We start from the raw sequence: 17,716 nt of genomic DNA, 5'->3' as shown, positions 1-17,716 counted from the left end.
CAAATTGTATGTTTTATTGTTCTATTAATATTTCCTTGTATTTATATTATCAGGTCATTTATTGGCTATGCTTTGAAATCCTAAGAAAAATGATGCTCTGTTCCTTTGTGAAACTGCATCCCTTGGTCCAAGTTGAGATTTTGGAACAGAAAAAAAAAAAAAAGGAAATAAGAGGTTGTTGAATTTGATGTTGCAGACAGTTTTACCTTCTTAAAGCATATCTTTGGGGGATATTCAAAGCTTACAGTTATTTTGTGTGCGTGTGTGTGTGTGTTGTGTGTGTGTGTGTGTGTGTGTGTGTGTGTGTGTGTGTGTGTGTGTGTGTTGACACTATGCCACTGACACAGAGGCACAGAAACATGCATCTTATCAAACGACAATCAATGCCAACAATCGAAGGATGAGGATGACGCTGTATTGACCAGTATTACTAGTATACTACTACATAGTTTTGACACACACTTTACTATTGTGTCAAGAAGATGTAGTGCCCAAAGCTGCTTTTGAAAGGGTCATCTGTTATTCCATGCGGTGCTCTGCACCAAAAACATGCACACAGGATAAATTAGCACTTCCTATAAAAAGACTGCCTTCAGGTCGGAACACCAGAGCAAGGAGCGCTTAGATCTATGGGAAGTGCAGCAGCGCAGCATAAACATGTATTTTGTCAAAAATGAAATATGAACTGATATTTACTGTACTTCCTGTTTAGGTTTAGGTTTTGTTCTTGTTTTCTGTTGTCCAGACCAGAGAATAACTTTATGGATGCAGCAGTTTTTCAAATCAGAGCCTTGAAACAAATTCAGATGGTGTATTGTTAATCTAGCTGCACACTGGAAACTTTAGTTGTGTTTGTGTCCAAATCCATATCAAGTAATTTGTGAACAGAGTGTAGTGGTGTGCTCGAGGAGACTGATTGGCTAGGGTGTTTTTGAAGCATAACCCTAGCCGTGATATAATGAGCATATACCACGGCCTGTTCTGAGCTATTGCTTCAATAGTATAGTATAGTATAGTACAGTATAGTATAGCGTAGTACAGTATAGAGACACTGCGGAGCGCATCATCATTCAGAAACCACGGCCAAAACGTGGGAAAACAAAAACTCCCCCCGCAATCCTGCTGTTCTCCTACAGTATGTTGCGTGCATGGTCGCGTGTTGCACACAAAGATCATATATACGGAAGATGAACACTCCAACTTACTTCCTTGACAGCTAGATCCATATTTTTCTTCTCACCAATTCTCAATGGCTTCCTTGTTTTGCTCGGGGGGTACAAAAAAACTTAAATTTGTGATTTTTTTACATTTGTTGTCTGAGCAGCCCACCACACAACAGCTTTTAGCTACGTTTAATTCAAGGAAAATGACGCTGGTGTTTGGGAGTGAACGGAGAGCTTTGCCCCATGATGGGCGTGGCCTATTTCATGCAGTGTCTCTATTGAGAGGGCAAAAGACGATGCAGCCAGGGAGAAACTTTTATAACACTTCGCCAGTCACCGCTAAATGTCATTGACTATGCAAATACTACCGGTGAAGTTCATGTTTGTTTGTTTGTTTGTTTGTTTACCCCCCCCCATGCCCCCCCCCCCAGTCAAAATGCTGCGTAATTTCCCCCCTCAGACACTTTTGCTTCCTGTTTGTAGCAGTTGAAAGCGACACCAAAAAGGAGACCAAAGGTGGAAATAAGGCAGCCAAAGGGAAGGCCGATCAAAGCAGAGCCATCAAAGTGGTGAGTTCAGTCAATTAATCTGGGCCTGCCAGATACAGGCGGCAATATTACTTTTACCTGCTGTCAGAACTGGCAATTATTTAAGGTCCATCCCGCCTCTCTTTTAAGTACGGCTTTTCAATCAATTATATAATGTGTTTTTCTAAAAGATCCTATTTCTGGCTTCTGAGCATGTATCCTCTGTCATGCACTGCTGATCTTTCCTCCTTTTCCTCTTTCTCCTCTGGCTTCACAACCTCTCTCACATTCTCCCTCGCAGCTGCTATTTACAGATGGAAGAAGTACTGGAGGCATTTGCATTTCGATGGATAGGTTTTGTTGCTGTGCTTGGCCTAAGCTATGCTAACTTGCTAAACTTATTGCTTACACAGGCACCTGTGAATCGTGTGTTGCCTCCTCACACCTTCCCAGTAGACATGCACAACTTCAAATGTATCTTTTTTTGTCTGGGTCTCCATGCATTTTTCAATGTTATTGCCGCCGCCAAGGATGGTATATTTTCGGTCCCGTTTGTCTGTTTGTCTGTCTGTTTGTTTGTAGGGATGCACCGATATGAAAATTTTGGCGATGCCGATAACCGATAATATTAACATTGCTGTTATGGCCGATAACCGATATTTACCGATGTCGATGTGATCTGTATAAAACCACATTTTTATGATCATCACATTTTGTACATACTGAAAAACACATGTTAACACTGAATTTGAAAAAGTTATGCATTTCTTTATTTGCAAAGCCTTTGGAAAAGCCCATAAATCATAGATTTACTGCATTATTTCATATCAATGTGAAGAATTAGGCTGAGAATGATAACCAATATTAACATTGCAACATCTGACCGATACCGATATGATTGCCGATATATCGTGCATCCCTATTTGTTTGTCTGTTAGCAGGATTACGGAAAAAACGACTGGTCTGATTTCCATGATGAAACTTGGTGGAAGGGTGTGTAGCATGGGCCAATGAAGAAGCCATTACATTTGGGCACAGATCCAATCTGATTGGGGTCAAGGGAGGGGGCGGTGCTCGGGATAGGAGGGGGCGGTGCTCGGGATAGGAGGGGGCGGTGCTCGGGATAGGAACATCGTAGAGAGTCAGGATTCGAGGGGTGGGTAGGGGGAGTGGCTAGGGGGGATGCAGGGTTCTGATCCGATTCACAAAATGTGTATATCGTAGCAGAGCGGAGGTCTGCACTCTAAGTGCAATTCTAATTTATTTATTCATTTATTTATTTATTTGGGGGGAATCGTAGAAGTCTGTGTCCACTTTACTACAGACATTTTACATAAATATTCCATTCTTATTGATGTATATGTGCCTGTGCCATAAATGCTTTAACGTTTGTGCGTTACACTGCCTGTTTCATTTATGCCCTTGGAATATGTTGGCATTCTTTTTCAGAGTATTATTCTTAACATACCTTCTAAGATATCGTTGACCCCTACAATGAAGGCCACTTTGGTAAGTGAATATAATCCAGGCAATTATTTCTCAGTGATAAACTATGAGTCCCCTCCAAACATTTCCTATTGTCATTTTACATTTTAATACAGCCAAGCTATACCTCCGCCAAGGAGGTTATGTTTTGGTGCAGTTTGTCTGTCTGTTTGTTAGCAGGATTACAGAAAAACTACTGGTCCGATTTTCATGAAACTGTGTGGAAGGGTGTAGCATTGGCCAAGGAAGGACCCGTTACATTTTGGTGCAAATCCAATCCGATTCGCGAAATGTGCAGATTACAGCAGACTGGTCTCTGAGTGCACTTCTATTTTAAAATGTGATTAAAACAATGGTGTTCCAGATCTGGCCTTTAGATCATCAGTGTGTGTGTGTTAGAGGTGGGGGGGGGGGATCGATACAGTATCGAATGCCAAGTATCGTGATATTTTATTATACAAAATGTCAAGTGCATGCAACATTTATGACAGGTTTTTATGACTGTTGCTCAGTCTGTCTGCTTGACAATCCCATTTTGCTCCAATAAAAATGATTAAAGTGAGATGAACAGACTGGAAACTTTATCTGATCAGATAAAACAGATGTTGACAAAGTGTTTTCCTTTGGGGACATCATTTGCAGTTGAAAAAATGTAATAAATCACAATATGTCGCAATATCACAATACTCAATATATCGCAATACTAGCATATCGGTTATATGCTATCGGATCGTGACTTAAGTATCGTGATAAAATCGTATCGTGGGGGATCAGTGATTACCACCCCTAGTGTGTGTGTGCGTGTGCGCCAGCTGCTGTCCTGCGGGCACGTCAATCCTGACCACAGCATCCAGCCGTAACGAGCTATAAAGAGAATCTCCCAATCTGGAGCAAAATATGACACTAATAAGCTTTCTGATAAATAACAGCAATGTTCTCAGCGCGAGTTTATTCCCGTTATCTCGGCTTTCTAACACGGATTAACTAATGCCGAGAACATTGGTATTATTTATCAGGGCCAGTAAAAACGCTTGTTGCCACTGATGATCACTTTACAGCCCTGCTGTATAGCTCTGTTGTGGTGTGTCTGTATGGGTGGTGTGTTCTGAGTGTTACACCAGCAGATATACCAGAGTCCTTTTGAGGAGGCAGGATCGTACAGTGATGAATGTTGTCCTCGCTGTAACGCGGCCGAGCATCGCTGAGACCGCTCGCGCCGTCCCCTCTTCTCTGTTCTTCCAGTACTTTTCCACCCCGCTCCTTTATCAAAACTCTACTTTGCTGGCCTTATTCATGAATCCACGTCTGTATGTGCGTGTGCTTGGGCACGTGTGTGTGTGTGTGTTTGTGTGTTTGTGTTAGTGCTGCAGCTACCGATTATTCCTACGATTAATCGGGTAAGATTGCGCGGTTGCGGTTCAGGCTGAAAACACAATCTAAGCCAAGGTTAGCAGAAGCGGTAGACTCCGGAGGTGGAAACACGACGGAGTAAAAAAAATTGAATAAAACGAAACGACAGATAACGACGACATAGCAGCCAGACTCTGTGCTGGGATCCGGTAGCTACCTCAAAGCCCAAGATGACATCGTCAAATGTCTTCCTTTGTCCTCCTGACCTTACAGTCCACAACCCAAAGTTGATCAGTTTACTGTCATAGAAAACTAAAGAAGCCAGAAAATACTCACATTTACATTTGAATTTTTGTATTTTTTTTGTATTGGTCCTCAACAAAAATCGTTTATAAAAATTGATGACGATGAATTTTCTGTCAATCGAATAATCGATTAATCGATTAATCGTTGCAGCTTGTGTGTGTGTGTGTGTGTGTGTGTGTGTGCGTGTGTGTGTCCATGCGTGCGTGTGCTATAGAAGGGAGCAGCAGTCTGGCAGAGAGGATGAAGAAGACTCTGGAGACCCACAGCCAGCATTTCACTCCTCTGTGGGAGGGCTTAATGGGCAGCAAACAGACACCCAGGTTAGAGGCCAGGCATGAAGGCTACACACACAATAATGCATCAAGTAGTCAAAGTCAGTCATGACAAATTAGCTACAATGTGTCACCTAATCCATACATGACCAATTTGATACCCCCTCTGTGGGCATGGCAAAACACATTGTACACTACAGATGTAGCAATCTGATAAATTATGAGAATGCTGTGATAAGTTGAAATGTGATCATTCATGCCATATGAATGTAGGGAGATTGACTGTTTAGTGCAGACGTGAAAGAGAACACATGTACAGTTTAATAGGCATCACTCTTATATTAATGAGATGTGTCCTTATTCAACAGTCACATTGAACACAATGTTCCAGTTTTAGCCGTACCTCTCACTTTGTCTTTGTTGGGTTTTTTGCATTGGGCACCTTCAACGTCTATGTGTCATGTTGCATCACATCACATGACTTGTACTTCTAACCCGCTAACCCTCATCCATCCGTGTCTGTCTGTCCAGTCTGCCTGAGGTGGAGCAGCTGCTGTGCAAATGCACTGCCTTCATCTACCTGGGGATGGAGCGCTTCGTGGCAAACGTTCCGCCTGCTAAGCTCACAGCCCTCAACCTGTCTGGTAAATGAATGCACTTGATACACTGACTCCACACTTTTCCATGGTCTCATTTTGATTTTGATTTTGATTTTATTTTATTTCGCACATCAAAAAACTTTGGTCTTCCTGGCTTGACTCCCCCCCCCTCACCCCCCGACTCAGTATTTGTCACTGTTGAAGGTTTTAATGATGCCACCGTGATGTCATAATTGATGATGATGTCATTGATGATGTTACACCCGACATCTGATGATGTCATTGTTGAAGGTTAGCGATTTCTCTTATGACGTCATACTGGAATGTGATGTCACTGTCGAAGGCTATAATAATCTGCTCTGCCGGGAATCTCTGACACACATGTCACTGAGGTCAGGCTACAGGGAAGATGTCAAACGCTTATGAGGTCTTCAACCTGCGCACCACACCAGAGAGGTTTTACATCGAAGCTTGTGAGCATGGTGCCACTGATGTCCTGGCTATTGACAGGGTGTCAACTGAAATGACCCTCACCGAGAGGTGGGACATCCCTCTGTCAGCTATGACCCGGCCAATATGTGGAGTCATGGGGACTATCCGCCTGGTAGCAGGAATGTACCTGGTTGTTATCACAAAGACGCAGATGGTAGGAGACCTGCTAGGCCACGCTGTGTGGAAGGCCCTGGACTTTGATGTGATCTCCTATCAGAAGACAATGTTACACCTGACACACAACCAGATGCAAGACAACAAAGCTTTCCTGTCCATGATCACCAACGTGCTTCATACAGACGACTTCTACTTTTCCACAGACTACGACCTGACCAACACTCTGCAGCGTCTGGCCAACACCCGCCCGGAGTTCCAAGAGTCGAGCCTGCTGGAGAGGGCAGATCAACGGTTTCTCTGGAACGGTCACCTCCTGAGGGAATTCATTCCACAGCCAGAGCTGCACAAGTTTGTGTGTATCATTGTACACGGCTACATCACCATGAAGCCATGCTGCGTCAATGGAAAGGTCTTTCAATGGATTATTATCTCTAGGAGGAGCTGTTTCAGAGCCGGTGTGCGCTACTATGTCCGAGGCATCGATTCAGAGGGCCATGCGGCTAACTTTGTTGAAACGGAGCAGATCGTGCAGTACGATGGCGGCAAGGCTTCATTCGTACAGACCCGAGGCTCAATTCCGTTTTACTGGTCCCAGAGGCCCAATCTCAAGTACAAACCAGAACCACACATTAGCGTAACAGGCAGTCATTTGGATGGATTCCGGAGACATTTTGACTCCCAGATTATTCTCTATGGAAAACAAGTGATTTTGAATTTGATTGACCAGAAAGGCTCAGAGAAGCCATTGGAGCTTGTATTTGACAAGATGGTGACCAGGTTGGCTAACAGCATGGTCAGGTACATAGCATTTGACTTCCATAAGGAGTGCAGTTGTTTCAGGTGGCACCGCCTGCAGATCTTGGTCGACATGGTTGACGCCGAGACGCAGGATGGATTTGGGTACTTCCTGGTGGACGCAGAGGGGAAGGTGCTACTGCAGCAGGAGGGGACGTTTCGTAGCAACTGCCTGGATTGTCTCGACCGAACCAATGTCATCCAGACCCTGCTGGCCAGACGTTCGCTGCAGTCACAGCTACAGAGAATGGGAGTCCTCCAGATGGGCCAGCAGATTGAAGACCAGGCACACTTCGAGAAGATCTACATGAATGCCTGGGCAGATAATGCAAACGCCTGTGCCAAGCAGTATGCCGGTACTAGAGCCTTGAAGACTGACTTCACAAGAACAGGGAAAAGAACACTTTGGGGGCTGCTGATGGACGGCTCCAACTCCATGATCAGATACTACAAGAACAACTTTTCAGATGGCTTTAGACAGGACTCCATCGATCTGTTCCTGGGAAACTATGTGGTGGGCGAGGCCGATGTGAGCATGCCTCCTCGGAAACCCAAAACCTGGAAGTTCTTGACATTGCCCATCATCATGGTGGTAGCATTCTCCATGTGCATCATGTGCCTGCTGATCGCTGGCGACACGTGGACAGAGACGCTGGCCTATGTGCGGCTCTGGGGAATGGTCTGCGTGGTGATGGCCGGCTTAATCCTCTTCAATGGACGGGACTTCGTCGACCCTCCCAAGCTGGTCCAGAAGGAGAAGCTGGACTGAATGTGTGCACGTGGAAAGCAACCGGGCCCTGCCCGACCGCTCTTCATCACTCTACCATCACCATCAGTTACGGTGACGCGGGCTTTCTGTTTAAGGCTGCCACGATTACTCGCGACTACGTCGGCGATTTAAATCGTCGCCGACGAATTTGGTAGTCGACGTAATCGCATGTTTTTTTTGGAGCTGAAAAAAAAAAAAAAAAAACGTTTGTTTTGTTTCCGCGAAGCTGCTGCCTGCGATGGCCTCACTGGCTGGCTTGGCATCCAGGCGTCTTTGATGATCTCCGTCCTGTCTTTGATGCACATGCGCAGTACTGATCATCCGGGGAAAACGTGACATCACCGTGACCGGAAAAACAAGCAGCTCCCAGTGCTTCTCCACAGAAAAAATGTCTAGCCGTCCTCATACTACCTCCAAAGTGTGGGAGCATTTCACCCACAATAATGTGAAGTGCAAAATCTGCTAAATAAGCTGAACTCGCTTATCATGGCAGCATGAGTATGATGCGCGAGCATCTCAAAAGGAAGCACGTTGTGGCGAATGCAGATGAAGGCTAATTAGCTTGTTAGCTCACTGGCAACCGCAGCGTTAGCTGCTAACGTTAGCTATTGGCTAACGATATTAATGTTAAAAGCCTGCTGTGACGTTGTCATCTCATAGCAACGTTAAGCTCATGTGTTGCTGACGGGAATACTGGAAACCTCATTTTACTCCGCAGTTTGCACTCTACTTACGACATTTAAAAATATGTTTGATGCCTGAGAAGACTGAAACTATTTATTTTTGTTGATATTGTAGCGAATCAGCAGTACACACATAGTGGTGAGCAATGGTAGTGTCTCCACTACAGATAGGAACTGTGTGGGGGAGTGTTATGTTGGGGAGCACTATGCTGTGGGACCACTTCCGGACGGAGACTGAGCATGTGCAGTCAGTCTCCGCGCACTGCCTAAGGGGAAGCTGCTATCTATGAGCATGACAACAGCGGAGAGTTGTGAATATGAATAACTGTGAATAAAGAACCTGTACCAGCAAGAAGCCTCTGCCTCGTGAAGTATCAGGAACGCTACATTGGTGTCAGAAGTGGGATATTTCAGTAAGACGTTTGATAAGACAGAAAGAAACTACTGCGTCACACGCCGGGAGCTCCTAGCAGTCGTAGAAGCACTGAGACACTTTAGATACTACCTCCTGGGACAGCCTCAGTTCACCATACGGACCGACCACTCAGCGCTGCAGTGGTTGTGGTCCTTCCGGGAGCCGGAGGGACAGGTGTGCCGCTGGTTAGAGAGAATGGCGGACTATAACTTCACCATAGAGCACAGAGCAGGGAGACACCACGTAAATGCAGATGCCCTGTCACGACGACCCTGCGCGGAAAGGGGGTGTGTGTACTGTGAGAAGAGAGAGGGGAGAGAGAGGGAGCTCCAAGAAGACGCTAGAGTCTGCCCTAACCACACGGGAGATGGGCCAGTGTGCAAGACACTGCGGATGGCAGAAGCAGCAGATTGGAAGGGCCACCAGGAAAACGACAGGGAGCTGTCACCAGTGCTGCAGTGGGTAGAAGCGGGCCAGAAGCCGCAATGGGAGGAGGTGGCGGGGGCCACCGACACAACCAAAGGGCTGTGGGCAGGGTTTGACACCCTGAGATTGAACAGTGGAGTGCTGATGAAGTGCTGGAAAGAGCCAGCAACGGGAGAAAACAAGTGGCGAAAAGTAGTGCCAACGACACTGAGAGATGAGGTGTGCAGGAGCTGCCATGGGACAGTAGGGGCGGGCCACTTTGGGGTGAGCAAAACCCTCCGTCGCATCAGACAAGGCTTTTATTGGGGGAGGATGAGGAGAGACGTACAGGACTTCTGTCGGCGCTGCGACCTCTGCGCGGCGTACAAAGGGCCATTAGACCAGTCTCGCGCCCCGCTCCAACAGCTAGCAGCAGGAGCCCCCATGGAGAGGGTAGGGGTAGACGTGATGGGGCCGTTTCCACGCTCAGAGAGTGGAAATCGATACGTCCTAGTAGCTATGGACTACTTTACAAAATGGCCAGAGGCATACGCGCTGCCCGACCAGGAGGCGGGGACGGTGGTCGACGCACTAGTCACAGGCATGTTCAGTAGGTTCGGAGCACCAGAGACCCTACACAGTGACCAAGGAAGAAACTTCGAGTCACGAGTGTTCGCCACCATGTGCGAGAAACTGAACATTAGAAAGACACGGACCACAGCATTGCACCCCCAGAGCGATGGCCTAGTAGAAAGATTCAATAGGACACTGAAAAAGCAGTTGGCCATCCTCACGGAGGAGCACCAGAGGGACTGGGACACGCACCTGCCTCTCATCCTCATGGCCTACAGATCCGCAGCACACGAGTCCACCTCCTGCACACCCGCCCTGCTCATGTTAGGTCGAGAACTGCGGACACCAGCAGAAATGGCGTTCGGCAAGCCACCGGATGCACTGGACGCTCCCCCGGGGAGAGAGTATGCCAGGAGGCTACAAGATCGATTAGAGTCCGCTCACAACTTCGCTCGGACCCAGCTAGAGAAAGCGGGCATGAGACAAAAAAGGAACTATGATGTGAGGGCAAAGGGAAACCATTTCCAGGGGGGGGAGTTGGTATGGGTGTACACACCCCGGAGAAAAAAAGGGCGTAGCCCTAAACTGGACTGTCACTGGACAGGCCCATGCAGGGTGATGGAGAGAATGGGGGAGGTGGTGTACCGGGTGCAGATGCCACTTGGTGGCAAGAAGGTACTCCACAGAGACAGGTTGGCCCCATACCGGGGGGGGTGCACCCTTCCCCCAGATCTCGGCCGCCCAGCGGTTTCACTTAGACAGAGTGAAAGAAGGAATCGGTTTCCACAGAGAGGGGCGTCCGGCCATGACCGGGCGGGCCCCACTCAGAGACTTGAAGCACCAGAGACACTGCAGGTGGGGTCAGGCCCACCGGCAGGTTCACAGAGACTAACACGGCCACGGAGAGAGCCAAGGGCTCCAGGACATTTGAGCAACTTCGAGTTGTACTAAAAAAAAAAAAAAAAAAAAAAAAAATAAGGAGGAGATGGTGGTTGGAAGTGTTATAATGAAAAGTGAATGATGTGTATGGCATGAGATATTGTGGGGAGGAGACGTGGGAAAAGCCTGAGATGGAAATATAAGATGTGGTTAAAAAACAAAGAACTGTTAAAAAGAAAAAAAAGATGCTGGGAGTGTTGGTACAGGGGAGGTGTGATGTGGTGTCAACGTGGGCGTTGACCTTATTGTTGGGCGGGGAGTATGTAGCGAATCAGCAGTACACACATAGTGGTGAGCAATGGTAGTGTCTCCACTACAGATAGGAACTGTGTGGGGGAGTGTTATGTTGGGGAGCACTATGCTGTGGGACCACTTCCGGACGGAGACTGAGCATGTGCAGTCAGTCTCCGCGCACTGCCTAAGGGGAAGCTGCTATCTATGAGCATGACAACAGCGGAGAGTTGTGAATATGAATAACTGTGAATAAAGAACCTGTACCAGCAAGAAGCCTCTGCCTCGTGAAGTATCAGGAACGCTACAATATTTTGGTTGCAGTGAATAGTTTTTGGTTCCATTTCCATGCCACGTAGTCGTGCCCTAATTTTATTTTGCATTATTCATTCAAGGGTTAGTACATATTTCATTGCATATACAGTATCTTTGCAATTTCAATGTGTACTATTTTGCAGTTTTGCAATTTGCACTATTACATGCAAGTACATTGATGCCAGAAATAAATGTGCAGCTACATGCTCTTCTAAACTTTAAAGTTCATGAAAATATTATTTTTGAGTGAATTATCAATAATTGTCTTTATTTTTATTTGGCACATGCTTAAAACAACTTGAAGCTAAATTTAGAAGCTGATGATAGCTAAATCAGTGCGATTGAGTAATTGTGCGATATGATCCGATTAGTCGACTAATCGTTAAAATAATCGGTGACTAGTCGACTATCAAAATAATCGTTTGTGGCAGCCCTATTTCTGTTCCTGGGCTGCGGGCACCATCAGTGTCGGTGCCGCAGGCTCTCTGTTCCAGAGCTTCTGTCAAGACTGCCAGCTATCAAGAGAAAAGGCCCAGGTCCCACCAGCAGCCTAGCTCTGAGCAGCTTAGCTACCAGCAGTCCCCTTTGGCTCCGCCTTCAGAGACTGCAGCATCTACTGAGGCTCCGCCTTCAGAGTCTGCAGCATCTTCTGAGGCTCCACCTTCAGAGTCTGGAGCTTCCACCGAGGCTCCGCTTTCAGTCTGGAACATCCCTGCAGATGAAAACGTCTCAAAGCCCTAACTGTACGTTATGCCCCCTGGCAACCCCTGGAACCTTTATACACATGTTCTGGGAATGTTCCGCCGTTCATTTATTTTGGAGAGAAGTTGCCAGGAAGATGTCCGTAGTGTTGGAGTCACTGTTCGTTGTTCTCCTGTTGTTTTGTTGAATGATTTTACTGGGTTGAATTGATCCTTGAGGCAGAGGCGTTGGCTGTTGCTGGGCCTTACTGCCACAAAACAAATGGTGGCTCAGAGATGGAAGCCTCCTCACACTCTGCCTGTTGAACAATGGGCTTATTCAGCTGTGTACCTGGTTGTCATGGAGATATGGGTGGCCCGTGTGGGCGGCTTTAGCTCAGGAGGTAGAGCGGGTCGGCCAATGACGCAAGGGTTGGCGGTTCGATCCCCGCTCCCTCCCAGCTGCTGTCGCTGTGTCCTTGGGCAAGACACTTAACCCTCCTTGCTCCCGATGGTGTGTAGGCACCCTGCGTGGCAGCCTGCCGCCATCGGTGTATGAATGGGTGAATGTAGACTATCTACTCATTGTAAAGCGCTTTGGATAAAAGCGCTATATAAATGCAGACCATTTACCATTTACCATTTACCGTGTGCATGGCTCTAAATTAGAAAATATTACCATGTGGAATGCATTTGTTGAAGACGTGCTTGGGGGCTTTTTATTTTATTTTTTGTGGTGGAGACTGTCCACTTATTGACCCTGCCTGGGTCGATATGTCCTGATGGGCACATATTATATTGAATATATAATAATATCTGTTGGTTTTGTGGGGGGGGGCTCCTGCGTGGAGGGGGGTTCTGAGTGAATCTGGTTGTGCATGTGGTTGTATAGGTTTTATGTAAATGTTTGTTTTGGTTTGTCTTTCTTGTAAAAAAAAAACAATTTATTCAATAAAAAATGTATTTAAAAAAAAAGAGTCCGCAGCATCCCTTGTCCGCCAGTCTAGCACCCATAGAGGGGGATGATGAGGTCACCAAGGATGTCAACAATGATGATGTCATCATTGATGATAATGTCATCATTGATGCTTTCATTGACGATGTCACTCTTCTTGACATAGATGTCACTGTTGAATGTTTTAATGATGCCACCAGTGTTCCCTAAATAAATGATAACCTGCCCCAAACCACCTTGAAGCTCTCTGCACCTTCAAGCACATTGCAAAAACAACATCTCTCCCTCCCCAGGATACAAAGGCATTCGAGGAGGACGGATGGGCTTTATCTGATGTGATTGACACAGAGTCAAGCTGACCTTACACATCGCCCTGGGCCACACATGTGCGCCACGCGCTAGCCTGGCGTTAGCGCTGCTAACTATAGTGCGTCTGACAGCACGGTCTGAATTATGGAAGGCGTTGGCAGATTTGTGTTCCTGGGGGTAAAAGATATACGTACATGCTGCACCAGCTGCACCACATGTCCTACAGTAATATCCTAATAGTTATGTTTTCGGTGCAGTTTGTCTCACTGAGACCGCGATTACGGAAAAACTACTTGGCCGATTTTCATGACACTTGTTGGAAGGCTGTAGCATGGGCTAAGGAAGAAGCAATTCAATTTTGGCGCTGATCCGATCAAGGAAGGGGGCGGGGCTAGGGAATAGGGACCTTAGTTAGGGATAGAAATATGTCGTAGAGAGTCGGGGTTTGTGGGGTGGGTAGGGGGATGTGGGTGGTGGGAAAAAAAGGCCATAGCTAGGTATAGACCTTATTCGCTAACCCCGGACATGGCCATATTGTTGACATACCGTCCTGCAGCTGACAACTATAGTAACGGCCTTATTGTCGTTTCTGTTCCATTACAAAATAGCGATAGTGATGACAGCAATAAAAACCCCAGAGTTGTTGTTTGTATGCTGCCGTTAATGCCTGTAATAATAAACAAAAGAAAAAACGAGGTGAACAGACTTTGCTGTGAGGAGCTGTCAGAAAGTTTCACCTGTCTCTCCTAACTATCCACACACCTCTCCTGTGCTGCTGACGTATCCTCAGTCTCGCTCCCTTCTGTAGACGGTAGAGATAGAAACAAACCACGGGGACTTTATTGCTGTCATTACTACAGCCGTGTGTAACGCAGGTCACCATCCGAACACAATTGGAACGATACAGGTAACGCTAACGGCGGCTAGCTTCCTAGAAACGCTGCTCTTACATAGGTTGTCACTTAAAGCTGCTGCGCTATGTCAACAACATGGCGGCAGTGGGCGTGCCCGTACGTGAGTGACGTCAATCGAATAAGGTCTATAGGTAGGTCATAGAGAGGCGGGGTTTCTACTGTAGGGGAGTGGCTGGGGGGATGTGGGATGGGTTAGTGTCGGGGAAGATACCATTTTCTATATACTTATAGGCTTATATGCTCCACTGTCAGATAATGGCAATGATGTTTGTTCTCTCCAGAGTGCCGTCTGGTGCTACTCTTCGACCTGCTTCAGAACAGTGCCAGCATTCTCCGCCAGTCAAACCTTGACATGGAAAAGAGGTAACAGAACGGTTCTACTGAATCACAACTTAGATGAACTTTTACTATACGTTGATGCTTTGTTGAAGTGATTTATCTAGCCTTGTCTGTATATTTGGTTGCTATGTCGATCTATGTCGGTCCCCCCAGTGCTGAACAACTTGCCCTGGAGAAACCCCTGGAGACCGCTGTGCTTTTGAGTCTGGCCGGGGTCGGCAGTATCGTCCTCAACCAGTGGCACAGCAGCCCTGAAGGGAACACACACAATATGGAAACTATTATGGACAGTGGGTTTTACACATACAGTGCACACACCCACAAATACATAACGGTTCAATTGTATGCGTCTGTCATCAGTATTTCATTAAAACCACACACACGCTAACACAGGGGGGGGGGGATCATTAGCTAGCTACAGTAACGTATGCAACACCATGTATTGCAGATCTCCTGAGGGTCGGACTGACCTCTGGCCGGACCATCCATGCCCTGAGGAAAGGAGACGTTCAGGGTTCAGAGAGAAATCAGAAGGTTACAGGATCATATGGTATACCCTACTTTTTATTTTCCCTCAAGTGTGACAATTCATATTTGTATGTATAGTCGCATACATTCAAGCATGTGTATTTTCATAAAGGTTAGGTAAAGGTAAAGGTAGTTCGTAGACACACACACATAGACTCTCTCTCTCTCTCTCTCTCTCTCTCTCTCTCTCAATGCAGTCCACTTCAGTGTGCGCGCTATTATGCCATGAACTCTTGATGAACAACAACTCTCTTTACTGAAGGATCTCTTCAGTACTGTATGTACTGTATGGGGCTTGTGCCTCTTTGAAAACAGACCAAAACATGTCAAACAAAGATTCTACTAATGAATCCAAGTAAGAAAGAAAGAAATGCTTAGTTCAAGGCAAGTTGGATATGTAGGAGGAACAACTTGAAACATAATGACTCCTTTCTCTGTCTTTCTGCAGATGTGTTCCACTCAGACTCCAAGGGAGATGGCGCCCAGCACAAAGTGGATCTTACACCATCAGCCTTCAACTGTATTCTTTACGGTCTCCCTAACTTAATTATGACATGATTTACTCCAGCTCCTGGCGAAATCGTTTTGCATTCTTCTAACATTAGTGTGGCATATGTGGCCCAGTTTTGTAATACAAACAATATTCAGTAGATGTATGGGGGGCTTCATTATTATCATTTCATTAAAGATTGGCCCTGATTCTTCACATGTATTTTCCACATTCTTTAGAATTTTATGAGAATATTTTTTTCATTTTTCCTACTGTGTTTTACGGTGCTGAGCAAAAGGGAGTTAACATGCATGGCTCCAGAGTTCGAATACGGCTGGAGCTCCAAGGTATGTTGATTCACTGTAACCCCTGGGAGAGGATAGCTCAGACATTCACCCTATGGATATCTTGTACAGATACTTTACAAACAAAAAATGATATCATGGAAATACCATGGATGACCGTGGGCTTCAGCGGATTGTGAAGCAAAGACGATTCAAAAATTTGGTGGAGATTCAGAGGGAGCGGACTGAGGCTGGAGTCAGTCATAACTGAGAAGTAACTGCTGATTTTCTTCACACTATACTAATTTCTTGAATTACTGTTTTAGGGGTTGTAGGCCAAAATTATGAAAAATGAAACAAATAAAGGCTAGAAATATTTCACTTTGTGTGTAATGACTCACTTTTTGAAAGGAAATATTCCATGATATTCAAATTTTTTGGAAAGGATCTGTATGTTATTAAAGTAGCAATGTTACTGGCAGGAATAACGCAGAGTAGGCTACCATGTAAAAACACGAGTAAACTGGTATTGTGCTCTTTCTGGTGGGGAAGCTGTGCCAGCGGTTGACACTGTCAGTATGTGAAGGTTATAGTGAGTCTACTCAGTGTCAATCACCAGGACTAGAAATATTGCACGCTCCTAGCTTCCCTCGCTGCCTCGCACACTGCGCGTGCTCACCTGCTCAACTGGCAGCGCTCATCTCTACTAGTGCCTCGTTGGCTTGCGCTCGAGGTCTCGCCCGCTGTGCGGGCTCCACAAGAAGAGACCTTGACCGGTAGTGGGGTAAACTTTGAGTCAACTTAATCGTCCTGCTATCAGTCACCAGTCCCGTTATGATTATGCTTCCTATTTATGAATGTTTACTCGAGCTTTGTCAGTGGTGTTTTCATGCATAAATAATGCTGAGATGTTTAGTCTCTTATCTGGCATCTACTGTGCTGTATGCAAGTTCTTCTGATTACATGGAGACCAGTGGTGTTGGGACTCAGAGGGCTGCTGCTATCAAGAGTCATCCCAGACATTAGTTCTCTGAAATCATTGCTTTGAGGTATCATCATGGACAAGTCCAAGGAGTTTTACCAAAAGACCTCAACTGAAACAGGCAGGTTGTGTTTTGTGGTAAGTTGATGTCAAGAATATATAGTGTCTGATGAGAAAAATGCAGCAAATGAAGTAAAAAGAAAAGAAAAAAAATGTTTTTAAACCCAGAGATTGTATTTTTGTAGAGCTGTTCACTTGTTCATTTTGAAAGTTGCTACTATGTAAGGGTGCACTCAACTCTCATTTTGACATGCCGTGTCAACATAAAACCCACCAGACGTCATCACTTTACTCCAGTTAAGAGAAGTCATGATTCACACTCTCAATTAAATGGGACTCAAACAAATTTAATTAAATGGATTTGTGGTTGCTAATTCGACTTTAGGGGATGTGGTTATCAGATTATGCAATGCATCCATAAGCTTGTAATCCTCCATTTTTCAATATTTGCTGTTGCAGTATATTCCACTGAATTTTAATCAAAGGATTCCTGGTAAACACACCCTTTGTGACGTGTGGATGGGTGAAATATGTTCTAAATATTCTTACTGTAAGAACGATGTGACCTCGGGTTTAAAATGCTGCCCTATTTATGTTGTAAATGTGGATACCAATTAATTGTATTCCTGCCTGTTCTTGTGCTACAAAATGTAATTAGAGTCTACTTAAACCAGTTACACTTGAAATTAGAAGATGGGGTTTGAAAATCCATCCCAATCCATCAGTTTTGATCCAATTT

At 45.7% G+C, this 17,716-nt stretch overlaps 1 protein-coding gene and 1 pseudogene across 2 annotated transcripts in view; both read left to right on the top strand.

The window, feature by feature from the left end:
• cfap46 (cilia and flagella associated protein 46) overlaps positions 1-17,716 on the top strand; it is a gene marked incomplete at both ends in the record, with an annotated part of 104,263 nt that overhangs the window by 72,578 nt on the left and 13,969 nt on the right. The window contains 9 exons of the mRNA XM_083658604.1: positions 1,650-1,732; positions 2,104-2,164; positions 3,167-3,199; positions 5,046-5,151; positions 5,635-5,747; positions 14,576-14,657; positions 14,787-14,923; positions 15,082-15,183; positions 15,610-15,693. Of these exons, the coding sequence (XP_083514730.1) occupies positions 1,650-1,732; positions 2,104-2,164; positions 3,167-3,199; positions 5,046-5,151; positions 5,635-5,747; positions 14,576-14,657; positions 14,787-14,923; positions 15,082-15,183; positions 15,610-15,693 (801 nt within the window). The remainder of the gene's footprint in view (positions 1-1,649; positions 1,733-2,103; positions 2,165-3,166; positions 3,200-5,045; positions 5,152-5,634; positions 5,748-14,575; positions 14,658-14,786; positions 14,924-15,081; positions 15,184-15,609; positions 15,694-17,716) is intronic.
• Positions 6,112-7,875, top strand: LOC310795882 (phosphatidylinositol-3-phosphatase SAC1-B pseudogene; annotated as a pseudogene). The gene has a single exon. The product of its transcript is annotated as a phosphatidylinositol-3-phosphatase SAC1-B pseudogene (transcript).

The sequence above is a fragment of the Poromitra crassiceps genome, assembly GCF_964638095.1.
Source record: "Poromitra crassiceps genome assembly, chromosome: 22".
Lineage (NCBI taxonomy): Eukaryota > Metazoa > Chordata > Actinopteri > Beryciformes > Melamphaidae > Poromitra > Poromitra crassiceps.
The sequence above is the reverse complement of the archived record's forward strand: the minus strand, read 5'-3'. Positions and strand labels throughout refer to the sequence as shown.